The 25,758-nt window shown below is 39.5% G+C and overlaps 1 protein-coding gene across 1 annotated transcript in view; it reads right to left on the bottom strand.

Moving 5' to 3' along the window:
- The window catches only part of Tenm1 (teneurin transmembrane protein 1), a 362,575-nt gene that overhangs the window by 34,248 nt on the left and 302,569 nt on the right, over positions 1-25,758 (bottom strand). Inside the window, exons 20-21 of the mRNA XM_027433524.2 lie at positions 8,368-8,734; positions 6,448-6,958 (exon numbers count right to left, since the gene is read on the bottom strand). Coding sequence (XP_027289325.1) covers positions 6,448-6,958; positions 8,368-8,734 — 878 coding nt within the window. The remainder of the gene's footprint in view (positions 1-6,447; positions 6,959-8,367; positions 8,735-25,758) is intronic.

Below are 25,758 nucleotides of genomic sequence, written 5' to 3'. Positions count from 1 at the left end.
GAATGCAGAGGACCAAAAGATCAATAACACATGGAAATACAAAGGTCCTTCCAAGTGCAAGGACATGTTATAAAGGGCAAAGGGACTGAGGAACTGTTAACTTGGCCTAACCTGACAGCAGACACAACTGATGCTCTGGCCTCAGCCCGAGGCTTTTTCCATTTAATGTAGCAGAAGATTTTTGCCAGAAAAAATAAGCAAAAGCATCATGGCTACTATCTCTGTTCTGAGGGTGAAGAGGATTTGCCTGTTATGCAAGGCCTTTCCCTTGGATCTGCATCATGGCAGGGTCATTACAATTAGGGGCCCATTAGCTTGTCAGGGCACAATGTCAGGGCACTTGTCAACATTTGTGTTGACAGTCAGCTCCTTGTTAGCCATTTCTATGTGATCAGCTTCTCACTCCTACCACCCCCCCCACACACACTGAGGATGCTTATAGGCAGTGAGGCTTCAAGTACTAATACATGGGGTGTGTAATTTTGATTTTGATCTTGATCCAAATCAAACAGAATTATGAAAATCAATGAACTATTTAAACAATATCCCATCTTGCAATAAAAGCCCCTACACTACAAGTGCACAAGAGCATTACCCACTGCTCAGGGTCATCAGTGTCGTTTTTCCTCGCAATGGCTGCAGATAATCGAAAGCTGAACAGATTACTCTCATGGGTCTTTCTACACATCAAATCTCCATCCTGCCAAGCTTTGTTTCTCATTTCACAACAGAATTTCTGGAAATCAATTTGTCCCCTTTAGCCAAAGAAAGAAGCCACTCTCTCACTTTGGAAAAACATTTGAGGGTTCAGGAGAGCCTCTCAGTTCTGCCATGCTTCTTAGCCCTACTCTGATCCTGACTGAGATATTGGTTCAATTGTGTATTCTCCAACTTCAGGTGGACAAGGATGTTTTTGTGGGAAGATCCAGGCCTGGGCTAAAGCACATGAGGGTATCAGTGAAACCAGCCTCATGTAGAAGGTGGGTGATTTCAGCCCATTATTAGGGACAGAAAGCCGTGCATTCTTACCTGACCAGGCAAGATAGGGAGGGACTCTGATTTGCTAGGGACTGCTGTTCAACCTGACAACAGATAGCTTCAAAGGGAAGAGGTATATTCTCTCAACATAACAACTTTGTTCATGAGCGTTTCAGCTTATTTCTTGCTGGGGTTAAGGAGGCGGGGAAAGAATAGGCTTCGTTAGCTAATGATGTTCCCACATTCATTTCCTGCTCTAGCTCTCCATACTCTGCATCGGCATTCCTGTGATGTCAAGTATCCACCCTTTTATGGACATCATACAGTAGTTGTAGAACAGAAAGAATAAGTATAACTCTAGATTTGGCCAACAGGCAATCTGAATGAGCAAATTACTTCCTCGCTCTGGGACTCTGTTCCCTTATTTATAAAATGATTTCTAATTTTTCTTTGTGGCCATAAAATTCCAAGATTAGTCCCATGTGGATGCTTGTGTTTCCTATTCCTTCGAGTCTCAATACTGGTTATGCCACAAGGATGTTAGTAGCTTCCCCTTTACTGATTGTGTGCTCAGTCCTGGTGACAGGTCTGGGGGATACTGCTCATCATATTTTTCCTGCTTCAAGGTGCCAACAGCAGAAATCTGCCATACAAACAGATATTTCAGTAACACTCTCTTCTCTACTGGGCATCATAAATCATACATTTTTTTATCTCTATACTGCACGTTTTCCATTAGTAAACAAATATAGTTTCCGAAAAACTTCTAAAAGTTCAAGGCTAGCCTGGTCTAGGAAGTGAGTTTCAGGCCAGCCAAAGCTACATAGAGAGACCCTGCCTCAAACCAAAACCCAAACCCAAATCAAATAAAACTGAACAACAACAAAAAGTTCCTTCTGTTGACTTCATTCCTCCCAGCCCCCCACTGTGTGCTCTAATGTTTCTACTCCTTATTGCAAAGGTCCTAAAAATAATTCTTCATCCACTGTGTCCAATCCTGCACCTACTTCCTTTGTATTGTTATTGAGAGAGAATTCACATACCATAAAAGTTAGCATTTTAAAGGGCACAAGTAGCTAATGTTTCAGCACACTGGTCATGTTATATAACCGTTGCCACCACTTCTAGGACATTTTTACCAGTCCCCCAAACAAACCGTATATTCATTATCCCTGCCTACACCCCCCAGTTCATTCCCTTCACCAGCTCTGAATGACTACTAATCTATGTTCTGTCTATATGGATTTACCTCTTCTGGACGTTCTCTGTAACCATATGACACTTTCCCTCTTGTGTTTAGCATCTCTCACTTCATGCTTGGGGGCTTGATCCATGTTTTAGCATTTATCAAAACTTCCGTTCTACTTTTGAGCATTATTTCATGATATTGATAGATTGTATTATGCATGTCCACTCATCTCTTAATGGACAGTTCTTGGCTATTATGAACAGTGCTGTTATGAACACTTATGCATCTATCCAGTCTTTCTTCACCCTGTTCTCTCCAGGCTTGATTCCTCCACTGTGTTGCAGACTCTTCCCCCTTTCAGGTAAAAAAACAATCTCCACAATCTAAAATAGAATGGTTGATTCTCAGGAGCAACCTACATATTAATATCTCATATACTTTCATTTCTTCTGGGGATGCTGGACATTATTCCCCAGGGTCACGTGTGTATGAAGCAGGTCACCTATCATTGCACTGCACTGTCACTCAGCCCCTTTTTCCTTCTTGAATAACCTGTTTTATATAGTGATGGAGCATGAATGCATCTCCCAATTTTGTGAATTGAAATTTTATAAGCCGGCTTTTATTTTAACTTTTATGTTAATGTTTCCAGATTTTATGTGTATATTTATTTCTTATCCTGTATGCATGTCTGTGTACTACTTGCATGCCTGATACACCTAGAGGCCGGAAGAGGGCATCAGAATCCTTAGAACTGAGGTTAAGGATAGTTGTGAGCTTCCATGCAGTGTTGGGAATTGAGCCCAGGTTCTCTGAAAGGGCAGCCAGTGATATTAACCATTGAGCCGTCTCTCCAACTTCAAGAGGTGCGGTCTTTAGGAGACCATTAGGTCATGAGGGTTCTGCCTCCATAATGGTATTTGCGATTTTATGAGCATTGTTGGGAAGTAGTCTACCTTTTTTCTTCCCTACTTCTGTCACTTGAAGACACATAGTAAGAGGTAGCATCATGTAATCAGAGAGTACTCAAACACACACACTGATTCTGCTGACACCTTGATCTTAGAGTTGCTTTCTAGTCCTTAACAAGGTGTCATAGTGGGTAGAAACACTTGCTGCACAGGCCTGGGGGGGCTGAGTTTGATCCCTAGAATCCCTGTAAAGGTAGAAGGAGAGTGCCAACTCCACAAAGTTGTGCTCTGACACACATGCTACTGCATAAGGACATACACACACACACACACACACACACACACACACACACACACACACACACACACACACACAAACACACACACACACACACCATGAATTTCTATTGTTTGTTTAAGAGCACGAATGGACTTGACTTCCAGGACAACTTGCTTCCCTAGTTCACTGGCCCTCTTTTCTCAGTCTCTTTTGCCACTTTTTCTTAAGCTAAACTATGAAGGCCTTGGGGATCATTCTGTAGCTATCTTTTCTTAGTCTATACTCACTTTTCTGGAGATCTCATCTGTTTCACGGATTTAAATACATTTTAAACTTGGTTGATTCCAAATGTGGATCCCTAGCTTCTCTTCAATTCCAGACTCATCTATTTAAATGTTTAACTAATTGTCAGAAATTGAATTTCTACTCTCTTACCTTTCAATACTTCTTGCATAATGTTTCTTCCTAAGAATAGAAACCCCTATATTCTGTTGCTTAGGCCAAAAGCCTTGAAGTTGTCTTTGACTCATCTTTCCCACAAATCCTACATCAACTTTGTCATTAAATATTGATCATTCTTATTTTGACAATGTATAAAGAATTTTTGATACATTTTTATTAGTCTATCTTTCCATCTATCTATCATCTATATGTGCCATGGCACAAAGGGGGAAGTCAAAGTTGGGGTCAGTTCGCTCCATCCACCATATGGGTTCCTGGAATCAAACTCAAGTTATCAGACTTGGAGGCAAGCACTGTTACCTGCTGAGCCATCTTACTAGCTCAAAATTATTAATACATCTTATACCATATTCACAAATAAACATATATATATATATATATATATATATATATATATTTGTCATGTAACATCTCTATTTGAAATTCTATATGACTTATTGTTCTCCAGTACAATGTAAGCTCCATGCATATATGGAACTTTATCTTTTTTGTTAATGGTTATATTACCACACCTAGCAGGCATGTCCAGCCTGTGGCCTACAGGTTGCATGCAACTCAGAATAGTTACTAGTGAAAACCAATACAGAATTATCAACTTACTTAAAACATTATGAAATTTTTGTGACATTTTTTGGAAGTTGATTTCATAGTTCTTGTGTGTGAACTTAGTAGATGACATCATTCTGCCTCAGTGTTAAAGGTTAGACATGCCTAAAACATTTTGTAGTACATAGCAAATACTCAACAGATATTAATCAAATAAATGAAAAGGAAACAGTTTTCCTGGTTGTTTTGAAAACTAGCTAACATGTCAGCTATTTATTTTGGGAAGATTGAATTTAGCAGGCAGGTTGCAAGATTTTTTTTTTTTGCTTAATTTTAACTGCATTGTGTTCTGGAGGGACACTTGCTTTAAAAGACATTAAAAGTTTCTCATTAGAAATTAATTTTCCTACATGATGACTATTTAAAGTATGGCTTCTTGACTTGGGTTATTGGTATTTGAGTTTGGGACAGCTGGGTGAATCAGGACCAGTTAACTATATTTGTAGCTTAGTTACTTACCTCTAAAATGGGAGTGCTAAGAGCACATATTCCATATTGTTAGAAAGAGAGTCAAATAAAATAATGTATAATAATTTATCAAGCAGAATATCTAGCAGTAAGTAAATCCTTAGAGAACAGCAGCTTTTTTGGGGGGGGGTCTTATTAAGATGTAAGAGAACTTAAACAAACACCTCCCTTCCCCCCAAACAGTGGAAGTCCTGCAACAGAAACTACTGAATACATTTCTCCAAGTGAAACTGGAGTAGCTGTTCAGGTTTTTTGAATAAATGGCATTTCTTTGGGAAATACTCCAAAATTTGAAGGACAGTTGCTTTGTTCTTTTCCTCAGGAGGCTTTTGTGGGCCTGGACACATTCTCTTCATATTTTCTAAAGCTGCACAAGAATAGTCACACCTGAAACTCATTACACTTAGTATCTCCACTTCTTCAGGGTTGAAAGCCTTCAACTTGACTGTCATCCCAGGTTCCGAGTTCTGACTCTAGGGATTATCCTCACAAGGTATACTGTTAGAAACTAGGCAGTTTCTTTTGTGGGGAAAGTGCTTCCTGAGGGCTGACAGTCTGGTTTTACTGAGTGGATGGACTTGGAAAGGTAAGGGCGATGGTCTTTATTTCCATGCCATGGTACTTTCCTAGTAGCTTGCTGTCAGACATACTTTGTGTTAGTTTCCAGTGAAATGAAGTTATAACAGAATTAACTAGTCTGTAACTGCCACTGCATGCTAGGTTCCACTTGTGCAGAGATACCAAGGAAGCAAGGTTGCACTGAAGCACTTGACTCCACATTTCACTTAAGCAGTCAGGGCCTCAGAGCTGCTAGTCAGCATGTGCTCCGTGGAATTTTACATTTGCCTTTCAAGGTCCACTTCTTCCATTCTACCTTCACCCTTATCTCTCCCAGCAACGGATACTGAGTTGGGCAGGGCACAGACTTGTTTATTCATCCATTAAACCCCACAGAGATCAGTAAATGCTTGTTAAATCACACTGCTTCTTTACTGCTTTAGCAGCATCCCTTAGTTTTGTTATTTAGATGCAATTGTACCTTGTCTTCCCAGGGATGCTGTAAAAATTTTGTGTGTATGGACTTACACCTCTTTCCTGTCTCCTGCAGTGTCACACTATACTGTAAGCATTATGCTCTACAAACTGTTTAGGAAAAATGCGTCCCACCCTAGGAGTTGGGTAAAATTTTCTTCTTGACTACTTTTTATTTTTTTAACTGTGATTGTTAGGAGAAAATAGCATGCAGCAGCCACCAATCACTAAACTATGTTCTTACTGGAATTCTGTTTCAAATAAATCCCAACAGCTGGGCATTAATGGTACACGCCTTTAATTCCAGCACTCGGGAGGCAGAGACAGGTGGATCTCTGTGAGTTCGAGGCCAGCCTGGTCTTCAGAGTGAGTGCCAGGATAGGCTCCAAAGCTACACAGAGAAATCCTGTCTCGAAAAACCAAAAAAAAAAAAAAAATCCAAAACCAAACCAAACCAAACCAAACCAAAACAAAAAAGCCCAAAACCCCAACAAAAGCTAGGTTGAAAATTAAAAACTTACTCATAAACAGTTGTCCATCCATTTTCATTACTTTTTGTTGCTAGAAGTCCCGTGTTTCCTGGGTAGGTCATCAAGGCCAAATTGTAGCCTTGGGCTGACACTCTTTTCAGGACTCCATTGCTGCTTATGGTCAGCCAGTAGACTTGGCCGCCAGGCACCACAAGCCATAGGGGCATCCCACCTGCATCCCGGCGAATATGCACTGAATTGCCATTGCTGCTAGTGATTGCACCCAAATCACCTTCAGCATTGTAGGTGAAGTTATATACATAGTCCCTTGTTATCAAGTTCATGGTATGGAGGTGGGTTCCATTGACAGTGAACTGGTAGAGTTCTTGGTCAGCAGGTGAGGCAATCTCATAAAGGTTCATATCATTTAGGTGGGCTTGGTTTCTGCTGATGGTACGAATTCGAACATTGCCAAGGTCTGCTACGTAGAGGGTACCATCAGGTGACACTGCCAAGGAGGAAGGGGCTTTCATCTTTGCATCTTTGGCATAGCCACCATCACCTATAGGGGCGGGGAAGACAGAATTTACATAATTGGCACCAAAAGAATTTGAGTGAGCATACCTTAGATTTAAAGCAACACACATCAAAAAATCATTTTAAAGAAAAAATACAATCAGGGAACCATCATTCTTTGAATGCCCCCCTGATGATTCTGAAACCCATCACTCCAAAGATTGTAATTCTTGAGTCAGTACCACTAAAGACGAACAGTAAGATGGAATTATCTCAGTTACACCAATTTTGTGAATTCCTAAATCCTGCTGTTCAGAATCTATTGTATTGCAAGATATAAGGACAGCAAATAATGATAGCCACACAAAATTTGCCTGCTAGTCTATAAGTCTCATTCCTATTGCTTCTTGCAGGATCTGTTTCAGAATCTTTCGGTCCTACTATGCTTAGAGGTCATTTCTTCTGTTAATTTCCTTTGTTCTACTGTCAAAATATATTAAGTCTGTAAGTGTAACAATGACTTCAAATATCAAAGCTGGTAACTAGAATAAACATTAGATCTACCTTGAATGAAAGATAGAACTTACTAAAACATCTATAAACCTCATTGTCCAGGAAAATACTGGAAATATTAAACAAAGTCATATTGACCAACTTGCTGATTCTGGGTTCCCCTGGCTCAATGAAACATAAACCTTATGAGGGTGATTTAATCCTGGATGAGTTGCTTCATAGGTTTGCATGTAGCATGGAGGGATTTCCATTTCTCAGACGTGAACAGAACCATTGACATTTAGACTTCTGTTGGATATCCAGAATAGCTATTCCATGTTTGTGGAAAAGGCTCTTCTTTTCATCTCTCATTTCAGCTAATAGGGCACTCTTGTTTATGGAATTTCAGAGCTTTGAAAATCAAGTAATGCAGGAGGCTGATACCATAAGAATTTGCCATTGTGGAATTGAATTTTGCCCGTGCATTCTCAAAGCAGTCTACTTGGGGTCCTTCCAAAGGTCTAATAGAGCATGCTTTTAATCGGGAAAGCAGTCACTTAGGGTAAGTAAGTTTTTCCTTAATAAAATGAATAAATATACATTTAAACCTATTTTCCTTTCTCTAAAAGCACAAATAATGGCATGATCTTAAATTTGTATGATAACTTTTTGAGAATCTGAGGAGTTATTATTTTTGTTTATCCCAAGAACAGCAAGGTGACATGATGGAGAAATATACTTATCTCTATGTAACAAGTAAGGCAGATGAATTGTGCAAAGGTTTTGTGACTTTTCTGGGTCACTCAGTCAGCTGTCAGAGCTAACTCCCAATACATTGCTTTCTCCACTAGCCCACACAATTGTTTATATGAATTCCTTTTGTTTTCCTTTAGGCTTTTCTGATGCAGGGTTTGCTTTTGAAAACAGAGAGGGGGAGCTGGTGAATTGCTAAAAAGGTCATACCTGAAAAACAGTCACAGTTGGGATCAATTTTGCAGTCGCAGTCAGTGGGGGCACCGGCTATGATGGAAATCTCCCCATTGGTGGTCACTTGCTGAATGCGGTTCACTTTCCTCTCGTCTGTTTCAGCGATGAAGAGCAGCCCGCTGTGGGAGACGCTGATGGCCCTAGCCGACTCCAGAGTGGAGTGAATTGCTACTTTGCTGACCAAGAAATGATCGATGCCGGGCACCTGGCAGTGAATGGGACGCCCTGCGATGATCCGCACACGCCTGTTCTCAGAAATTTGCAGCACGATGTTGTTATCCAGGACATACAATGAGTTGTCCATGGGATTGACTGTAAGGTCTGTTGGCCACTCTAATCGCACCTACAAAAAGAACAGAACACACATCCTAAGCTACCACATCTTTCCAGAGACAATTTTATCTTAAAAGAAATAAATAGCTTAGTTTCAGTACTATTACTGATTTCAGCAACATTCACGCTGTCTGGCAATGAGGGATGAATAGGTAATCACACAGCCTGCTAAACATATTTATCATCTATGATATTTCCAACACAATATAAATTGTTTTCCATAGTCCCAGAAGTATTTTCTAGATACGTGGTTTTCACAGTGTGGTCTCTTGACCAACAACCATAACATCACTTGGAATGGTTAGAAATGTGTATTTTGAGGCTCCATCCCAGACTCATCGTATCATAATCCCAAAGAGACGGGACCCAACCATCTATGTTTTTACAAGTCTGCTAAATGATTCTGAAAGCTATTGGTGTAGGACTTCTGGATCAACAACGCTCCCCCACCCCCACAAATCAATCTTTTATTGTCTTGTACATCCTTAGAATAGCAAAGTCCTAAAGATTTGGGGGCAACAAAGTGCTAGGAAACCAGATTTTACTCAATCAACAGCCTTTGTGGACAGGGCTTGCAATCTAGCATAGGCCCAATACCCATCTCGTATGTCATGCCGGTATAGTCCCTAGCAGTCCTAGGTGGGAACAAACTTCTCACCTAGCTTCGTCTTATTTACTTCTTGGGTCTTCTATCTCGGCAAAGAAACAGGTTGGTTTATGATTTTCCTGAATGTTTGCTGAGAACATTCTCTGGACTAAACCTTTTGTTAAGCTTTAGGAATTAAAACAAATTATTCCATGACATAAACCTATGCCCTAAAGTAACTTTTTGGTCTGGTAGAGCCCTTGAAAGCATGATTAGCAATTACTCTCCATGTTGTGAGAAGGAAGCAACAGAAAGGTTATGAGAGTACTTCACATAGATGTGGAATCAGGATATTAATAGACAAGATGATGTGTAAGCCAAAGGTGAAGTGACCAGTAAGAGAAGAGTGGTATGAATCCCAGGACAATTTGGGTAGAGCAAATGGCATGGGTAAGTGCCTAAACATAAGAGATGGCATGATTCATCTTGGGTACAATAAATATTCCAGTAAGGTTAATACAGTTTCTGTGTGTGGAAATAATAAGTGATGTCAACCAGGAGGTAGGCAGTGACCAGATATTGTGGAATAAATCTTGTCATTTTTTACTCTTGGCATTTTCAAATTTATATCTTAACCTTCAAGGTGACTGTGTTTGGCACTAAGGTATTTAAAGTATAAATTATGATAGTTAAGATTGTAAGGGTGGATTTCCTAATCCAAATTGTAAGTGTGATTATGTCAATGGAGATGTTAAGACTCTATGTGGATGTAGCAAGAAGATGACCATCTGAATGTAAGAAAGAGAGGTCCGAGGAGAAACCAACAGCTGTGTCTTTGGTTTCCAGGGAAAGATTTGTTCTTTTTTTAAAATCAGGCTAATTCATTTAAGGAAACTTCTGCACATCAACAACTAAAATGACAAAATGTGAACTCCTGTTTACTCTAGTAGCTCAAAGATGGGATGCCATGATGCAAAATACTATCCTTCCACTTGGGAGGTGGGGATTAGATGATGAGAAGTTCAAGGTAATCCTTTGTTACATTACAAGATAGGAACTAGGCTGACATACACAGGATCCATAAAAGTTTGTATAGAATCTTTGAGGAAACCTGTCCTTTAGTCAAATGTTTATGAAATATCACATCTACTTTTCTTTATAGGTGTAAATTTTGTTATTGAAGACACCTAATTTTTGCTATTTGGTTATGCCATCTCTGACAAACAAATACACCAGGTAATGAAAGTGAGCACAGTCAGTTTTGTTCTTGTGGTTGGGGGTAGCCACTGAAGGCTTTAAGTAGGAGTATGGTATAGTCATATTTCGGTTTGAGATGGATCTTACTGGCTGCTGGGATGCAGAAGTGAGATCAGATAGACAGGAGACTTCTGTGGTGGGTTAGGTAAGGAATTATGATACATAGACTAGGAAGGCAATGTAGGGCTTTGAGAGTACAGAGATTTGAGTTATGTTAGAGAGGAGCAAACGTGTGTGTGTGTGTGTGTGTGTGTGTGTGTGTGTGCGCGCACATGTGTCCAGTGTGCCCTGTCCAAGTGTTGTGCTAGATCCTGGGGATATACAAACTAAACATGATTTCACTGAAGTTACTTTCTGGACGTGAGTTGGCTCAGTGCCTGCCCTGACATTTCCTGGTAGTGACTACTTTATCCCTAGGCACTTCTCAGAGAACTGCGCTCCATGTTGCAACCCCCCCGCCCACACACACATCACCACTCATTACTATCCATTTCTCTCCTTTCAGGCTAGACAAAGGCAGAAAGAAATTTCCTATTCAGGACTAAAATAGTGAAAGTAATGTAACTATTCTTTTTTGCCTTTGAGTGAAAGCCGATGGAAGTCTCTTGTTTTTTTTTTTTTTTTTTTTTTCTCATGGAAAGTTTGGAAAGTAGATCTGGGCTGTCACTGCTTTTTGAGGTCCACTACTTCCTCAGCTGAAAGAGGCCTTATGTACATGGATTAATGGAGTGGCAAAATCTGATGCTTGAGATGAGAACTTTTTCTTTTACTTGTGCCCTACAAGGGTGGGCAATGGATGCCGTGAGGAAAACAAAGGCTGTCTTTGGCTTCCCCTTACTATACCACACAAGGCCCTTTGCCCCATGTCTGAGTGTCTTCCAAATGCGCAGCAACCTCATTGTGTCCCCACCTCGCTGTGTGCCCTCTACTTCCACCTCTCCAAATGCTGGCCTTCTCTGGTCAGTACCATATGCCTCTGGGCAGCCAGGAACTTGAGTGCTAATGGGGTATAAAGCTCTGCTTGTATTATGCATGTTCTACAAAGCCTTTCGGACTGAGGCCATTGGATAAACATTAAACACCAGCATCAACAGCTCCCAGAACGGTTTGTGGTGATATGTTCCTCAGCATGGCTGTCTGAGGCCTTTGCATATTAGTGTGCTGCCACAGAGAGACAGAGTGAGCGCCTGCTGCCACTGCTATTGCTGCTGTAGCCACTGTGGAGGGTTGACTCTTCCTTCACCCTGTGCCCCCACCTTGGACCTCTATCTCCACTATCAAACTTGTACAGAAGCTGTCTGTGTGCTCTAGTCCTATGGAACATGGTCCCCTAGGAAATAAGCCAGGGCTGGCTGAGGAAGAGGAAATGAATTTATTTCAGTACAACACTCCTATTTTGATCGAGTCTGAAGTCAGTGACCCAGAAAAAACAAAGCTGGCTGAAATGACGTACTAATTATCCCCACTCTGGGAGCCAAAGCCAGGGCAGAGGCCGGGGAATGGCACACACCTGGCAGAAGCTAGGGAAGGAACAATTTTAGACTCCGGTCTCAGCTACCAAGGCTGCCTCTGAGATAAAGGCTGGTGGTGGGAAAACAAACTGTGAAATTCTCCAACTCTCCCCACCCGATTTAGGCTGATACTATTGGTGTCATGTTTATTAGATTTAATATTGCCTCAAAAACACACCCGGCATTGTGTCTGTTTGCTTTCTTTCCCATCAAATGAGCCAGCCTCTGGCAGTTTTCTGTGACTAAAGTGGCCTTTGTGCTTTTGAGACACTTTCTATGCCAACTACACAGAATCCCTTTAATTCCCATTTGATTCGGCAGGGCGGCTTGTCTATGAGATCTTCTCAGATGAAAGATGTGTGCCTACTTAGTCGAGGGGTTGGGCGTTTTAGAGGATGGACCTTTTCACTGCTTTTAGATTGTCAGTTCCTTTTATGTCATTCTTATGCTAAATAGTCCATTTCCAGGTAAAGTTTTAAGGAACTAGTGCTTTACGCCCACACAGTAGAAACACAGCATTTCCACCCCCCCAACACATGTAGAGATGTTTTTGAGCTTATTCTGGCTGTCAGAAAGGAGCATCTATTAGTTGTGGAGAGATCCCAGAACTCTGTGCCACCGAGACGGATCTAAGGTTAACGTCCAGAAGCTGCTGTCATTTGTACAACTATTTTTTTTTTAAAGTGCGGTTTGCATGTGGTGGTAGATAAAAGCATTTTCTTTCAGAGTGGGAGTCAAAAGAGACCCAAGAGCAACAGTGAAGGCTTTGGCGACTCTGCTTGCTAACCTGGCCTACAGGCAAACCATTAGGTCTAATTTGTGGTGCTCGTCCCACCTTGTAAAAATATACTAATTTTTTCAAAATGTCAAAATGTGTTTAAGCTAAACTAGCATTAAAAGTCACTGGCATAGCCTCCAGCTGCTGGAATGGACCCATCCCTCAACAACCTTCCCTGAGAAATAACCCTGAGCAGAAAGTAGCTCTTGGTTGGGATGTCAGCACTTGACCGCACTGTCTTCCTCTGCTAATTGAAAACTTGCCTTGAAGGGAGTTGACTCTCGGGTCAACCAGTCCTATGGTTGGCTTAAAGTTCTAGCTAATTTTGACCTCAGTTCAAGTGTAGAAGAAAGCAGGATCCTATAGAGAAAAACCTGTGTGTAAGAACAAATTTTAAACACAAGCCCTTAGATTACACAAAGTTCAAAATACCCTCAGTTACAGGACTTACTGTCCAATGAAGACGTAGACCATCAGTTACATACTTGCTTTCCCTCTAACAGCTTGACTCCGGGTTTCCTCCCTCAGGTCTGTGTAATAGTAGGAAAACTAGGCTATCTAGTATGCAGCTCTAATGTTCTCATCTGTAGCAAGGAAAATTGGTTACTGATTGTGTGTGTGTGTGTGTGTGTGTGTGTGTGTGTGTGTGTGTGTGTGTGTATACATGAAATACATGAAATACCTATTTTTTATCAGACTTAGTGATATGTGGTGACATGTGGTGCTCATTCTAGAGCATGGCACACGGTAGAGGGTGCTAGGTGCTATTAATAATGATTTCATGGCCATGGACGTTTATAGGGAGAGAAACCCAGTCGAGTCAATGTAGTTCTCTTTCAACACTTTCTTAAACTTCATTTTTCTGTATACAATTTTGGTCCCCAGACTGATAGCTGGGAAACCAGCATGGGACTGATCCAGACCCCCTGAATGTGGGTGTGTCAGTGAGGAGACCTTGGAAATCTATGGGGCCTCTTGTAGTGGATCAGTACTTATCGCTACCATAGGAATGGACTTTAGGAGCCCATCCCACGTGGAGGGATACTCTGAGCTTAGACACAAGGGGGTTGACCTAAGCCCTATCCCAAAGCATGTGACAGACTTTAAAGACCCCTGTGGAAGGCCTCACCCTTCCTGGGGAGCAGAAAGGGTATGGGATGGGTAGGGCATTAGTTGGGGGTGGGGCAGGGGAGGAGGGAGGGAGAGGGACCTGGGGTTGACATGTAAAATAATTTTCTTTCTAATAAAAAAATAAAAAAATAAAAAAGGAAAAAAATTTTCACCCCTGTGCCAACTATACTAGAGTTGACTTAATGCTTTTTCTTAAATTGACCTATTTCTTAAATATGAATATGAGCTGCCAATTTCTTTGAATTGGTCTTGAGCTATAGCACTTCCAAAACGGGAGAAATGCTAATCTGGGTCATTAATAGAAGTACTATTTAGTGAGCCCTTCATAGGTATCACATACTTTATGTGAATTAGAACTTTACATACTTCAGAAAATAACTATCTGAGAACAATGATTTCTACTCCCAATTTCCCATGTTTCTGCCCTGCCTTAGTTCATAGTTAAGAGATGGAAGGCAGATATAGAAACGTGTCATTCAGTATAGTACAGGTGAATGCCATTATGAACTCATGCTGAGAATTATATGGGCCCACAAAGTGGGAGGTCAAGCAAGATTCTTAGAAGTGAAAATGAGGATTAGCTTGAAAGAAGGAACAAAGGTACCAAAGGCTGAAAAAATCATCCCAGCAGAAGGAAGACAAATAAAAATAAAGACGATGAAATCATATGGGAGTGTTGGGACTATGGACTGGGGTTCCTCATTGGTAAATGTCATTCTAAATAGTTTTCCTACTATTACACAGAAATAAGGGAAGAAACACGAGTCAAGCTGTTAGAGGGAAACCAAGTATGTACCTGATGGTCTACGTTTTCATTGTGCAGTTAGCATTTTGAACTTTATATAATCAAAGCGCTAGTGTTTGCAATTTGTTTCTACACGCAGGTTTTTCTCTACAGAATCCTTCTGTCTTCCAGATTTCTAATGAGAGACATTTTTTTAAAAGTTGGGGTCAGCCGCATGAATTTTTAGGATGTGTAGCATCATTGTTCTATACACATCAGTAGCGTCTTTGTTTCCATTAACAATGACCAAAAATGAATGTTCCCTGAAGAACAACACCACCCTTTGTTGAGAACTATTGGACTAAGCTTTAGAAGGATATGCATTCTAAGACTTTTAGCCTTAAGCCATAGATGGTGAAGAGACAGTGGTGATCTTTAAAGTAGCTGGCAAGGTCAGTTTAATATTTCAGAAACATTAATTAGGATAAAGTTGGGGGACAGGTTGGGGTGAAGAAGGCCAGCTACAGAATAATCAATCCAGAGACCACCCATTCAGCATTCCACCCATCCATTAATTCCTTCTTCAACCATAAGGAGACCCTTATGCCTTCCTGGCACTTAGAGTCTGGAATACCACTTCTCATTTAGATTTAGAAGAATGTGGGAGAATTTGGCAACAGGTATGCACCTTTTCCACAGAAGAAATGCTCAGATGTATTAGAGTGAAGTGATTAGGAGCTCAGGCTCTGCCGCTGAAACATTCTGGATCAAAATGTTAAATGATAGGATTTACTATTGCGGTGGCCTCAGAGAATCAACTAACACAGAAGCATTTCACTCTTCTCACATAGAAAAGAACTCAAATAATACCTTCTGGAAAACTGTAAGACAAACAATATCACAAAAGTGTTCAATACGCGAAAAGAATAGCTAACCTGGATCTGAGGACAAGCTATATAGTGGTTACAGAAATCTACCCCTGCCTGTGATTCTTCTTCCTTTTATCCAACTATTGCAATGCACAACCTACAGACTCTTAAGTTTAAGAACATGGTCATACTCTTTAAAGACTTTCAGTGATTCTATATTACTAGATTACTAGGCACTTGCTTGTTTGCCCTATTCCTTAGAGACCCTTCTAAACAATAAAACCTTCAAGAAATCTTTGACTTATATTGGGACATATTATCTCACATACATTTGTCAGCCAATTCCCTGGCTAATAGTTTGGTTTATTACTTGGGCCACCATGTTATTTATAACATTACTCTTGGCTCAGTATCAAGCACAGAATATAGTATATTAAGTTCCTTTTTCTGTCAATGAAGAGTCGATTAGCTCCATCTTCCACATTATGCCACATATTAAGGAATCAGTTCTAATGAATAGAGACTGGATTCCTCCCCTCATGGAGATTATAGTCTTTTGCTGACATCATTTGCTTTATCTTTCTGTAAGTACAAGGGGTTGTCAGTGGCATCAAGCAATCAATAATTCCTTTTCCACTGCAATCACTTTAAGAAATTAACTATTGTGGAAATTCCTCAAAGATAAACTATGGTTTATACAGTATCCTACAATCACCATCAATTATTAACATGTTCTTTCTCCAGAGCTCCACTGCGTTAGAGAAAACTAGCTATTTTGCAGAGGGTCCTGCCTTCCACCCTACACGTAACTTCTGATCTCCCTCCTTTAGTCTACTCAGAACTTTGTGGCTCATTTAACAAGTGACTCTGCTTGACTCTGAGCTCTAAGGCTTCTTCAGTAGGACATGATTATCTCCTTTGAGGTTCCCAGCCCTGGGGACAAAGCAGTGATGGGGCTGAATGCTGTCTACCAGTGTTCTGCCTGCACCACATTAGACGTTCCCATGCTTCTAAAAGCTGACAACCCCAGATTGTTAGAATCACTTTTTGTCAGTTTTCAAATGGCATTCTCATTCCTTGATACTGATACTGTCTAGGCATCTTTAAATTTATAAAAGAAGAGAAATGCTGCCTGGAGAATTTTTTTCTTTTTCACTCGGAAATCACGATGACACCTTTGAGAGTGACTGCCCCTATTGATCTTGCTTTTAAAGAATAGAAGTCATTAGAAGGTGAACTATATCAAGATTCCATGGCCTTGTCAACAAGTAAATCATTGCACATTATCTCAGATCCACACTCTGTAGATTTTCATAATGGCTGGACACTTTGAAGAACCTCTTAACCTTTGCTCAAAAGCATCCACAGAGTCTGTTTCCGTGGTTGTCCAATGAGAGCCAAAGATACAAATGGAAGTTATAGTTGCAGTATTCAGTGAAAGTGAATAATAGGTAGTGTCAACCTAATCGTGACTTACAATTAGGCTGCTCTTTAGAATTAGTCTACTACAGAGCACATAGACTAAACTGTATATACCTCAATGTTCCTAAACTACTTTTGAAGTGAATGAAAGAAAGCAAAGCAAAGCAAAGCAAAGTACCCCCTATACCCTGCACTAATGGAACAAGAACTATCAAGAAGTCTTGGCACATTTCATCTTCCAATAATTTACACTTTCATAAGCAATGCCACTTAGGGACATTATTCTTTTAAGTGCCATCTTTCTTTGAAATAGGGGGAAACCAAAATTTATTTTGGTGGTATTTCTCCCTTTCATAAATTTGAAGACTCTCAAAATGAGGGTCAATATGAAATCTCAAATGTGTGCCTCTTGATATTCCTGTGTCAGAGACCTCCAGTTCTAGGCCTATCCCATAATTCATTCAATTTTCCTCCTTAATGGCCCAACTTATGTAATACCCATGGCTATTTAGAGCAAAACATTACTTGCAGTTAGCTGTGTCCATATGATGTAGTTCCAGGTGGGCCGATGTGAGAAGAAGTGGGGAATTATCCAGAGCCACAAGTGTATGCTGTAGAGATTGCTCAACAGAGAGCTAACTGACCTGGAAGACACTTTCTGTACTTTTATCTATCTTTGGAACACATGGACGGTGAAAATTTTGTCAGACATCTTGGACCATGATATTGCTTAGAAATGGAAGTTATATGCTCAGGCAGTAGTAATGTGGGAGCTTGGATCCTGGATGAATGTGTGGAGCTTCCACCTCAGTCCTGAATAATACATCTGTGTCGTATTGGGGGTTTCTGCTATTCTCAATGGAATATAATCAGAATGAATATGATGCTTGAGTTGTTAGGTTTTCATATTGACTGGAGCTACTGATTATACCATTATAGATAGACTGGCCTAAAAATGTTTGAGCGTTTCCTCTTTGGAGAAATCACCTGTGTTTACAAAATTAAGGGAAATCAAATTGAAATAAATTAATATTTTGGTAAATGTGGAAAATACAACAACTACTTTTTTAGCAGTCTTTTAGAATTGCTTCTGTTAACTGATACATAAAACCCTAAATATTGTCCATATTAGTGAAATACCATGTAAAGTTTAAACATTCTACACTGTTTAAATCAGGTTATACATATTTATCTCCTCAAGAACTTTTTCTTTTTCTATGGTAAAAAACTTCAAAATCCTGTCTTCTAACCTTTTGAAATGAAGGTTGGTTAATTGTTGCCTATAGTCACTGAACTATAACTGGCACGTCAGGATACTTTGTTCCTTTTCAACTGGACCTTAATACCCATTGATGAGATTTTTGCTATCTCTCCCCCTCCCTCTGGTAAACTGCATTCTACTTTCAACTTGTATGAGATTAACATTTTTATATGCTTGAGGCCATGTACTATCTGTCTTTTTGTGCTTCTCTTATTTCAACTAACAACAATAAGCTCCAGTTCTAACAATTATGTAGGGAAACCCTTTATTGATGGAAAGTTGCTCCAACTTAATGATAAGAATACCTGTGGCTCCATCTTCAGACATTTTAAGCAGCTTTTCCTGATTCATGTGACTCAATCATATCAAGTGTTTCTGTATTGTACTAGGAATACTTGTTTGGATGCCTATGTCTTCTACTAGGTCTATGAGTGCAAAAGGATAAGGTTGAAGATCCATTTATATAGTAATACATCTAGTGTTACACTTGGCAAATGTTTGTTTGAGTGAAAGCATCAGTGCTTTATTGCCTGTAATAATTTCAGCCCACGGAAGTATTTATAAATTATAACATGCAAATAGACACTAAAAAGTACTGTTTCATCAATATGCTTTTGTCACTAATCTGCATTCCAGATGCTGATTGATGTTAGTGAAAGTTTCTCTGTTTCTACTATTTTGAAGTACATTTGCTACTCCTTTCATATTTTCATGTTTCTGGTAATCATGTCTTACAATCAATGCATATGTTTAATAGAAAATTAATCAACAACTCTCAAAGTTATCAAACTTATGTCCATGATATCTTAGAATTAATAAAATATGGGATTTCCAGTTTGATTTAGGGACTTAAGAGATTGTCTGAAACTCTTTCAGGAAGGCTTTGAAATCAAATTATTAATAAAGCAGTTTGCCTTATATACTTGGTCTTGAGTTTAGAATTGAGTTTTCTAGAGGATACCTGAAGCTTGTATGCCTTCAATTGAAAAACATCATCCTATAATTCAGGTTTGATGGTGCTTATTTGCATTCTTAACACTCAGAGTAAGTGAGAGTTGAAGCCAGCATGCACTATATAGTGAGACTCTTTTTCATAAAACAACAAAACCAAGGCAACAAAGCCCTAAAACAAACCTTTTGTAAATAAAAACAACAAAACAACCATGCTTTTGGTTTCTAATGAGGTAAATACTGATATGATAAAACTCATACAATGAAAAGCCCTTTGCAATGGTGAGGGTACAAGTGATCCAATAGGAAAAATGGGATGGGATCTAATCAGGGAGGAGAGAAATAAATACAGAAGATCGAAGAAGGAGGGTTAAAAAACAGTAAGGATGGCTGAAAGTCATAAGGAATTATATACCTAAAATTACCCATAGTACATATAACTAATTGTATAAATATACATTTATAGTTTAAATGAAAATTTCCCATTTAGGCTGACAATGTTTCCTCCAAGGACCAAAGACCATTAAAAGAAAGAACAAAACTAAACAGTAGGCATGAGACTCCCAAAACATCAGTGGCTGTTGTTATTGCCCTTAGTTGCCCCCAGAGGTGGAAGGGTAAGTTTCTGTTGCTGATGACACCATGCACTTCAGACACAAGGCCCAAAGGCCTGTAAGCTGGAACTGACCTGAAAGCCTCTTCCCTGATGACTAGCTTTCATAATAACAAAAGATGCTGTAATCTTCCCAAGAGGGAAGCAACCAAAAGTCCTGCCCAGCTATGATATCAATGCATCATGACTGGTACGGCACAATAACCCTAGAGGTACAATAGTGGCATGCATAACTTGGTAGTAACCAACAGCTCTCTAATTGGCTTAAGATGTATTCAATAAGTGGGAAATCATTCCTGGTACTGGAAACCTAGTCAACTATCCGGGATTTATGAAGTCATGAATCTTGAATAAGCACCCACAACTGCCACTTTACTAAACCAGCATAATCCCTAACTACATTCTAAATATTTTCCCTATTTATGGGTAAGTATAGTTCTCATCTCTCATCAAAGAAACTTACAATTGAAACAGACAAAGGCCATTACAGAAAACTTCAACCAATCAAAATTCAGACTTGTGGAGCCCAGTTCCAACTGATATTTATATATCTATAATAAAATTAATGTTCAGGGAGCCAGTCTTTGAAGATATCATCGGTTTTCAGGACTGGAAAGGGGTCCAGAGGCCAAAAATCTTGGAGATGATTATTCTAGAGGAAAGAAGTAGTAAAGAACCCTTTCCTCTAGAATATAGGGTTTTTCATTTAGGCTCATTAAGAAAAAAAAAGCACATATCTCTTCTAAGATGGCTCCTGGGTCCATACTCCCTGTCCAAAAGCATACTGTTGGAGAGCCTGAAAATTCTCACTTCCACTAGAGACCCAAAGTCTGATGGGTGCTATAAAAGTTTGCTCATACAGGCTTCTTAAGAACAATCAGCACGTACATATTCCCTATGAGTCTTCTGTATAATTGCCACTACCTCATCTTAATAACAGGCATAATTGCTCTGAGTTTCCGTCAACCCTTTCTGGCATCTCCTATCTGACGCCTCAATTTTGGAAATGGCACTTGTGAATACACAGAATGTTGAACCACTTCCACTTTTCAATTTACAGTCAAAGTCATCTATCAGCAGGAGATGAAGGCCCAGTGTGAAAACTACAGAATGTCCTTCAGACTCCACATCTAATTTGTTTGTAAATTCGATTGTTATTGTAAGAAGAACATATTGTACATGATGCTACTTACATGATGCTTCTTGCCAATTTACTATTTGTGTCTGTTTTATCTTGGGTTTTATCATTTCAGTCAAAGAAATTAACCCTTTCAGAACTTGTCAAAGTGGAGAGAGGAACATGGAATCTTTACTGTTTTTCTCCTTTGAGTCTCTATTTTAATTTTGCATTTATTTAGTAAATACCTATTGCATATTAATCACTGTGGGGGATAGACTGGCTGAAGGAGGGTCAAGCAGACAGCAGTCTAGGAAAATATAAAATCATGTGGGGCCAGGTGACGAGAATGAGTTCTGTGATAGTTGAGGGAGGAGATCACTGTGTGTCTTTGTGTAGGAGATGGAACTCTTGCCCTCCTGAGAGCCAAGGTTTTGCTTGAACAGAAAAGCTTGAGGCTTAAAAAGAAGTCCCTGAAATCATTCTTCAGTTGCTTTCTGCTGAGAAGTTGCAGAAAGTTGTCTGTTGCAGGTTGTTACTATGATAGTATTGGCTCAAAAAGATAGGCCAAGCTTCCAATTCCCTTTGGCACCTAGAGCAATTTACAGGCCAGAAGTATGAGTGCACAGCTTTTATGAAATGGTCTGATTTCATTGATCAGCCACTCTGAGATTATGTTTTCATTTCTGTAGCTACTGCTAACCCTTCTTGCTGATGTAATATTTCAGGGAAAAAAACCATTAAAAAATTTCACCATGGAGATGTGAAGATATAAGTGGGCATGGTTATGAATGGGAATAGAAGCCATCACAACCCATGATTGCTCTCCTCTGAAGTTCATTTCAAGTTAGACCAGAATTCCACAGATTGTCTCTCTCATCTTAACTCTGTAATGTTTCCAAATGATAAGGAAATTAATAACAGCAGATGGCCTACTGAATATTTAGAGGGAGGATTGAGCTGGTTGTGTTATCATTAGGGTTTCAGTGTGCTTCCGGGTTTTGCCCACCACTTCCCTGTGTGAAAGACAAAAGCACGCATACTCAACAGATGGCCCAGCTCAAGCTTATGTTTCCAGAACTCCGGAGACTGACCACCTGATCACTTACCACATACATAGCACAATTTAAGGAAGCATTCAGATTATAGACTTGAGGCTGAACAAAACAAAAAATTAGGTGATGAATATTGAATACCTGAGTTTTAATGAGTGGGGAGTCAAAATCACCCTCACAACACATTGAGCAGCTCTGGTTGAAGTCTTTTAATAACAGCTTCTTACAGATTCAGTAATGATGAAATCCTCTGCGGCAAACAGTCCACTCTAATTAATGTTTCATCCAAACTGTAAGCATATCTGAGTGACTCCAGCAGCAACAATGACACGAAAATCTAACACCTCATTGCACAGTACGCTAGTTATTAAGTTGCTGTCTCACAGCTCCAAACTCATTCTTTTAAAGACATTGCTTTGTGATGCTGGGGTTGAGACTATGCTATCTACATTTTCTCTTTTGCCAGCTGGATTTCTGATAGATTCTGACAATACAGAAAATAAAGGGATGCTGGGGGGCTCAAGGAGTGAGAAGGGACTTGTTCCTTCCTGCTTGCTTTCTGTTCCTGTCAACGTTGCCTCAAGAGTAGTCCTTCATTTTGGCAGCAATAGCTGGCTGAGCTTTCTAGCTAATTTGCATAGTCTGAAACCCAGTGTCATCATGCCCTTTTATAGGCACCAGCACCAAATTTGTTATTAGTGCATTCTTAATGTGAGAATGCTAGCACCATTTTCTCAACAGCCTATGTTTTACCTCCATGGAACAAAACTACTAAGTTTCTAGGTTCTGCCAATATCAAACCCTTCTTTTTGTTTCCAGGCCTAGGATTGGTAGCCATTTCCTGAAGGTATTCATCGTAGTTTTCATGACCCATTCAACATCTGTGAAGCCCATCTCAAATATTAAATAGCAGTTATAATAAGTAGGTACGTTCTATTTTCTCACTGAGTCATGACTAATGTTGACATCATGAACCAAAATACAAGGATAAAGGAAGAGTAATGCATTGCTCTAGGCCAGTGGTAATATAGTAAAGTAGTTGTGGTGGTTAGTCTCCATTGTCAACTTCACACAATCTTGAGACATCCTGAGAGAAGGGTCTCTGAGAATTCCTGTGATGGATTACCTTAACTATGTTAACTGATGTGGTAATACCTGTCCCATTGTTTCGTGGAAACATTGTCTGGGCTTGGGGTCCAGGACTGGTATAAAGAGAGTTAACTGGGGACTAGCATGCCTGCATTCTTCTCAATGTGGACATAATACACCTAACTGGCTTCTCAACTATCTTGCTGCCTTGACTTCCCTGCCATGATGTACTGAGCCTTAAATTGTGATCTAAAATAAACATCTTTACCATTTAAGTTGTTTATATTAGAGTATTTTATCATATCGTCAGAAAATGAGCTAACATGTTGGTTAATGTGAAATAGTAAAGGTGAGAAAAAGCTATCAAGGGCCATCTTGTTATTAGTCAATGACTTTCTCCACATATTAGCTGGCCTAGGCTGAGCTGAAGTAATAGGTGCTAAACTTTCCATTAAAGTTAAAAAAACCCACATAAAAATAAACTTTTATGTTAGGAATTTTGTTGTGAATGACTTTAACTAGAACTTTTCTGACACTCTTGAAATTCTATCATTCTGTACAACCTTCTCATTCTTGTGATATGTGAGGATAATTTCACAGTAGGTTATATGATTTACCCACATGCCTTTGGAGTTGCAACTCAGTACGTAATGTTTATGAGGTTGACCCACAACAATATTTTCTGTGTGTCCAGAATGTTGTTTGGAAACAGTAATGTGTTAAGTATCTACTACTACATTTCTTTTATACTCCCACTCATTAGTTAACCTTGTTAGATGGGGATCATTCCTTCAGAATGGTCTTCCCTGGATTTGGGCAATGGAAGTGCAGTGAGAGGTGAACCAAGCCTCTGTTTATTTTCACATGGACATTGTAGACACTAAGAGAGAAAGCTGTATCTTGTAGGCTTGACTAATTTTTATCCTTTTGAATCTTACAACATTTACTGGAATGAACCATATGACACAATTGAGTATCAAACTTTCCAAATGTTCAGGACTTACAATGTTTATTTATCAAATGAATTCCATGCCATAAAAGAGAGAATGAGTCTCAGGGTAAGTCCTCTCAACAAACATACTCTGTTGGTAAATGCTTTGCATGTTCCTTGTTCACACTTCCAATACTCTGAATTTTACATGACTAGATGACCCTCTTGTTATGTAGAGCACCACCTTTCAATTGCATTTCCATTTGATAAAGAAGGGTTGGTGATGATTTATGTATTTCACCTTCTTACAGTTAAGAGGGACTTGGAGCTATATTTAAAGGGATAGTCATAAATACAAAGAAGCCAACTTGCTTAAGCTGGGATATTATCCTAAAACATCTAGAGACAAGCTTATGAGTTTATCAACCAGGTATTTCTGCATCTTAGACCGCTTCAGGGTCACCTCAAGTCATGGAGCATGCCAAGCAAATGTGGAGAACGCATGACTCAAAAGTAGTTTGCAAGCTCTGCATTTTGAGACTCTTCCTGAACTTTGGAGATGCTTTTCCTCTTTTACTTAATAGTTTTAATAAGAGCTAACATGCCATTGTCCTTTCTGTGGAAAGAGGACACTGCTGAAGGAGTTTTATTTATGTGATAAATTATGTTTTTGATATAGCATTGAACACGGTACTTGACTTTTATTTTAAAGCGCCTGAAAACTCTCCCTATTTGCTTCTGTGCAGACATTTCAGCAGAATTTGGATATTATGAAATTGAAGGTGTGGGCCTGCTGTTCTCTACTTTGTATACAAGTGGCTTGAACTGCCAACTTGGAGGCATCAATGCAGATATCTGTAATAACACGTTATTGTACTAGAGTTTACTGATAATATGTTTACTTGAGAGATACAGACCCAAAGTGCAGTTAAAACATAAGTGAATTTGGAGAACAAAATATGTAAAGGAAGCCAGTTTATCACTTTGTTAAATCATTTATATTAGATCAAAAACTCTGATAGAAATGTTTAGAACTTTAGTATCTTGAAACAAACAAATAAACAAACAAACCAGCAACCCCAAATCCAAAACCAACAACAATAACAAACCAGTCATTGGATGGTGAAGGGTCTCACAGACTAAACTTGATTCAAAAAATCCAAGGGCACTGCTTTCTTCTGAGGAAATGCTAGTTTCAAAACTTCTTTTGATTTTGTTCTCACCTTGGAGCCTTTCTGTTTCATTTTGTTTTGGTTTGAGCATGATAGCATTCTCATATTGACATAGATAAACTTTCTTTGTTATGTACTCTAATATTCATTTGATTTTTGGCAAAATTGGCACATCTAGAATGACTGCAGGCTGCTCACTGTAGAAACTGCCTTCAGCTCTCAAGTTTAAAGAGATGGGGAGGTGCTCTAGAAATCTCAAATTCACAGGTGTATGCAGTTCCAGTACACTCCAGCCTTAGCGCCACAATCAGCATATCGGGACTTGAAAGTAGAAAGAAAACGAAGGATTTGGGGGCACCATTAAATGACTATCAGAGTCATCCACTAAGTGATCTAGATAGAACTTCACATCAGCACTAGGCCAAAGAAATCCTCTGCGAAGGTCAAAGCAGGCTAAAATCAGCTTCCGGAACATGTGGTTGCTATAGCCCATTGAATACACTCACCGATATTTGCCTCTCACAAAAGGTACACTTCCATGAAATGGTCAGATCAGGAGTTTTATGT

This window comes from Cricetulus griseus, chromosome X, assembly GCF_003668045.3.
Source record: "Cricetulus griseus strain 17A/GY chromosome X, alternate assembly CriGri-PICRH-1.0, whole genome shotgun sequence".
Lineage (NCBI taxonomy): Eukaryota > Metazoa > Chordata > Mammalia > Rodentia > Cricetidae > Cricetulus > Cricetulus griseus.
This window is presented reverse-complemented; position numbering and strand designations above follow the sequence as displayed.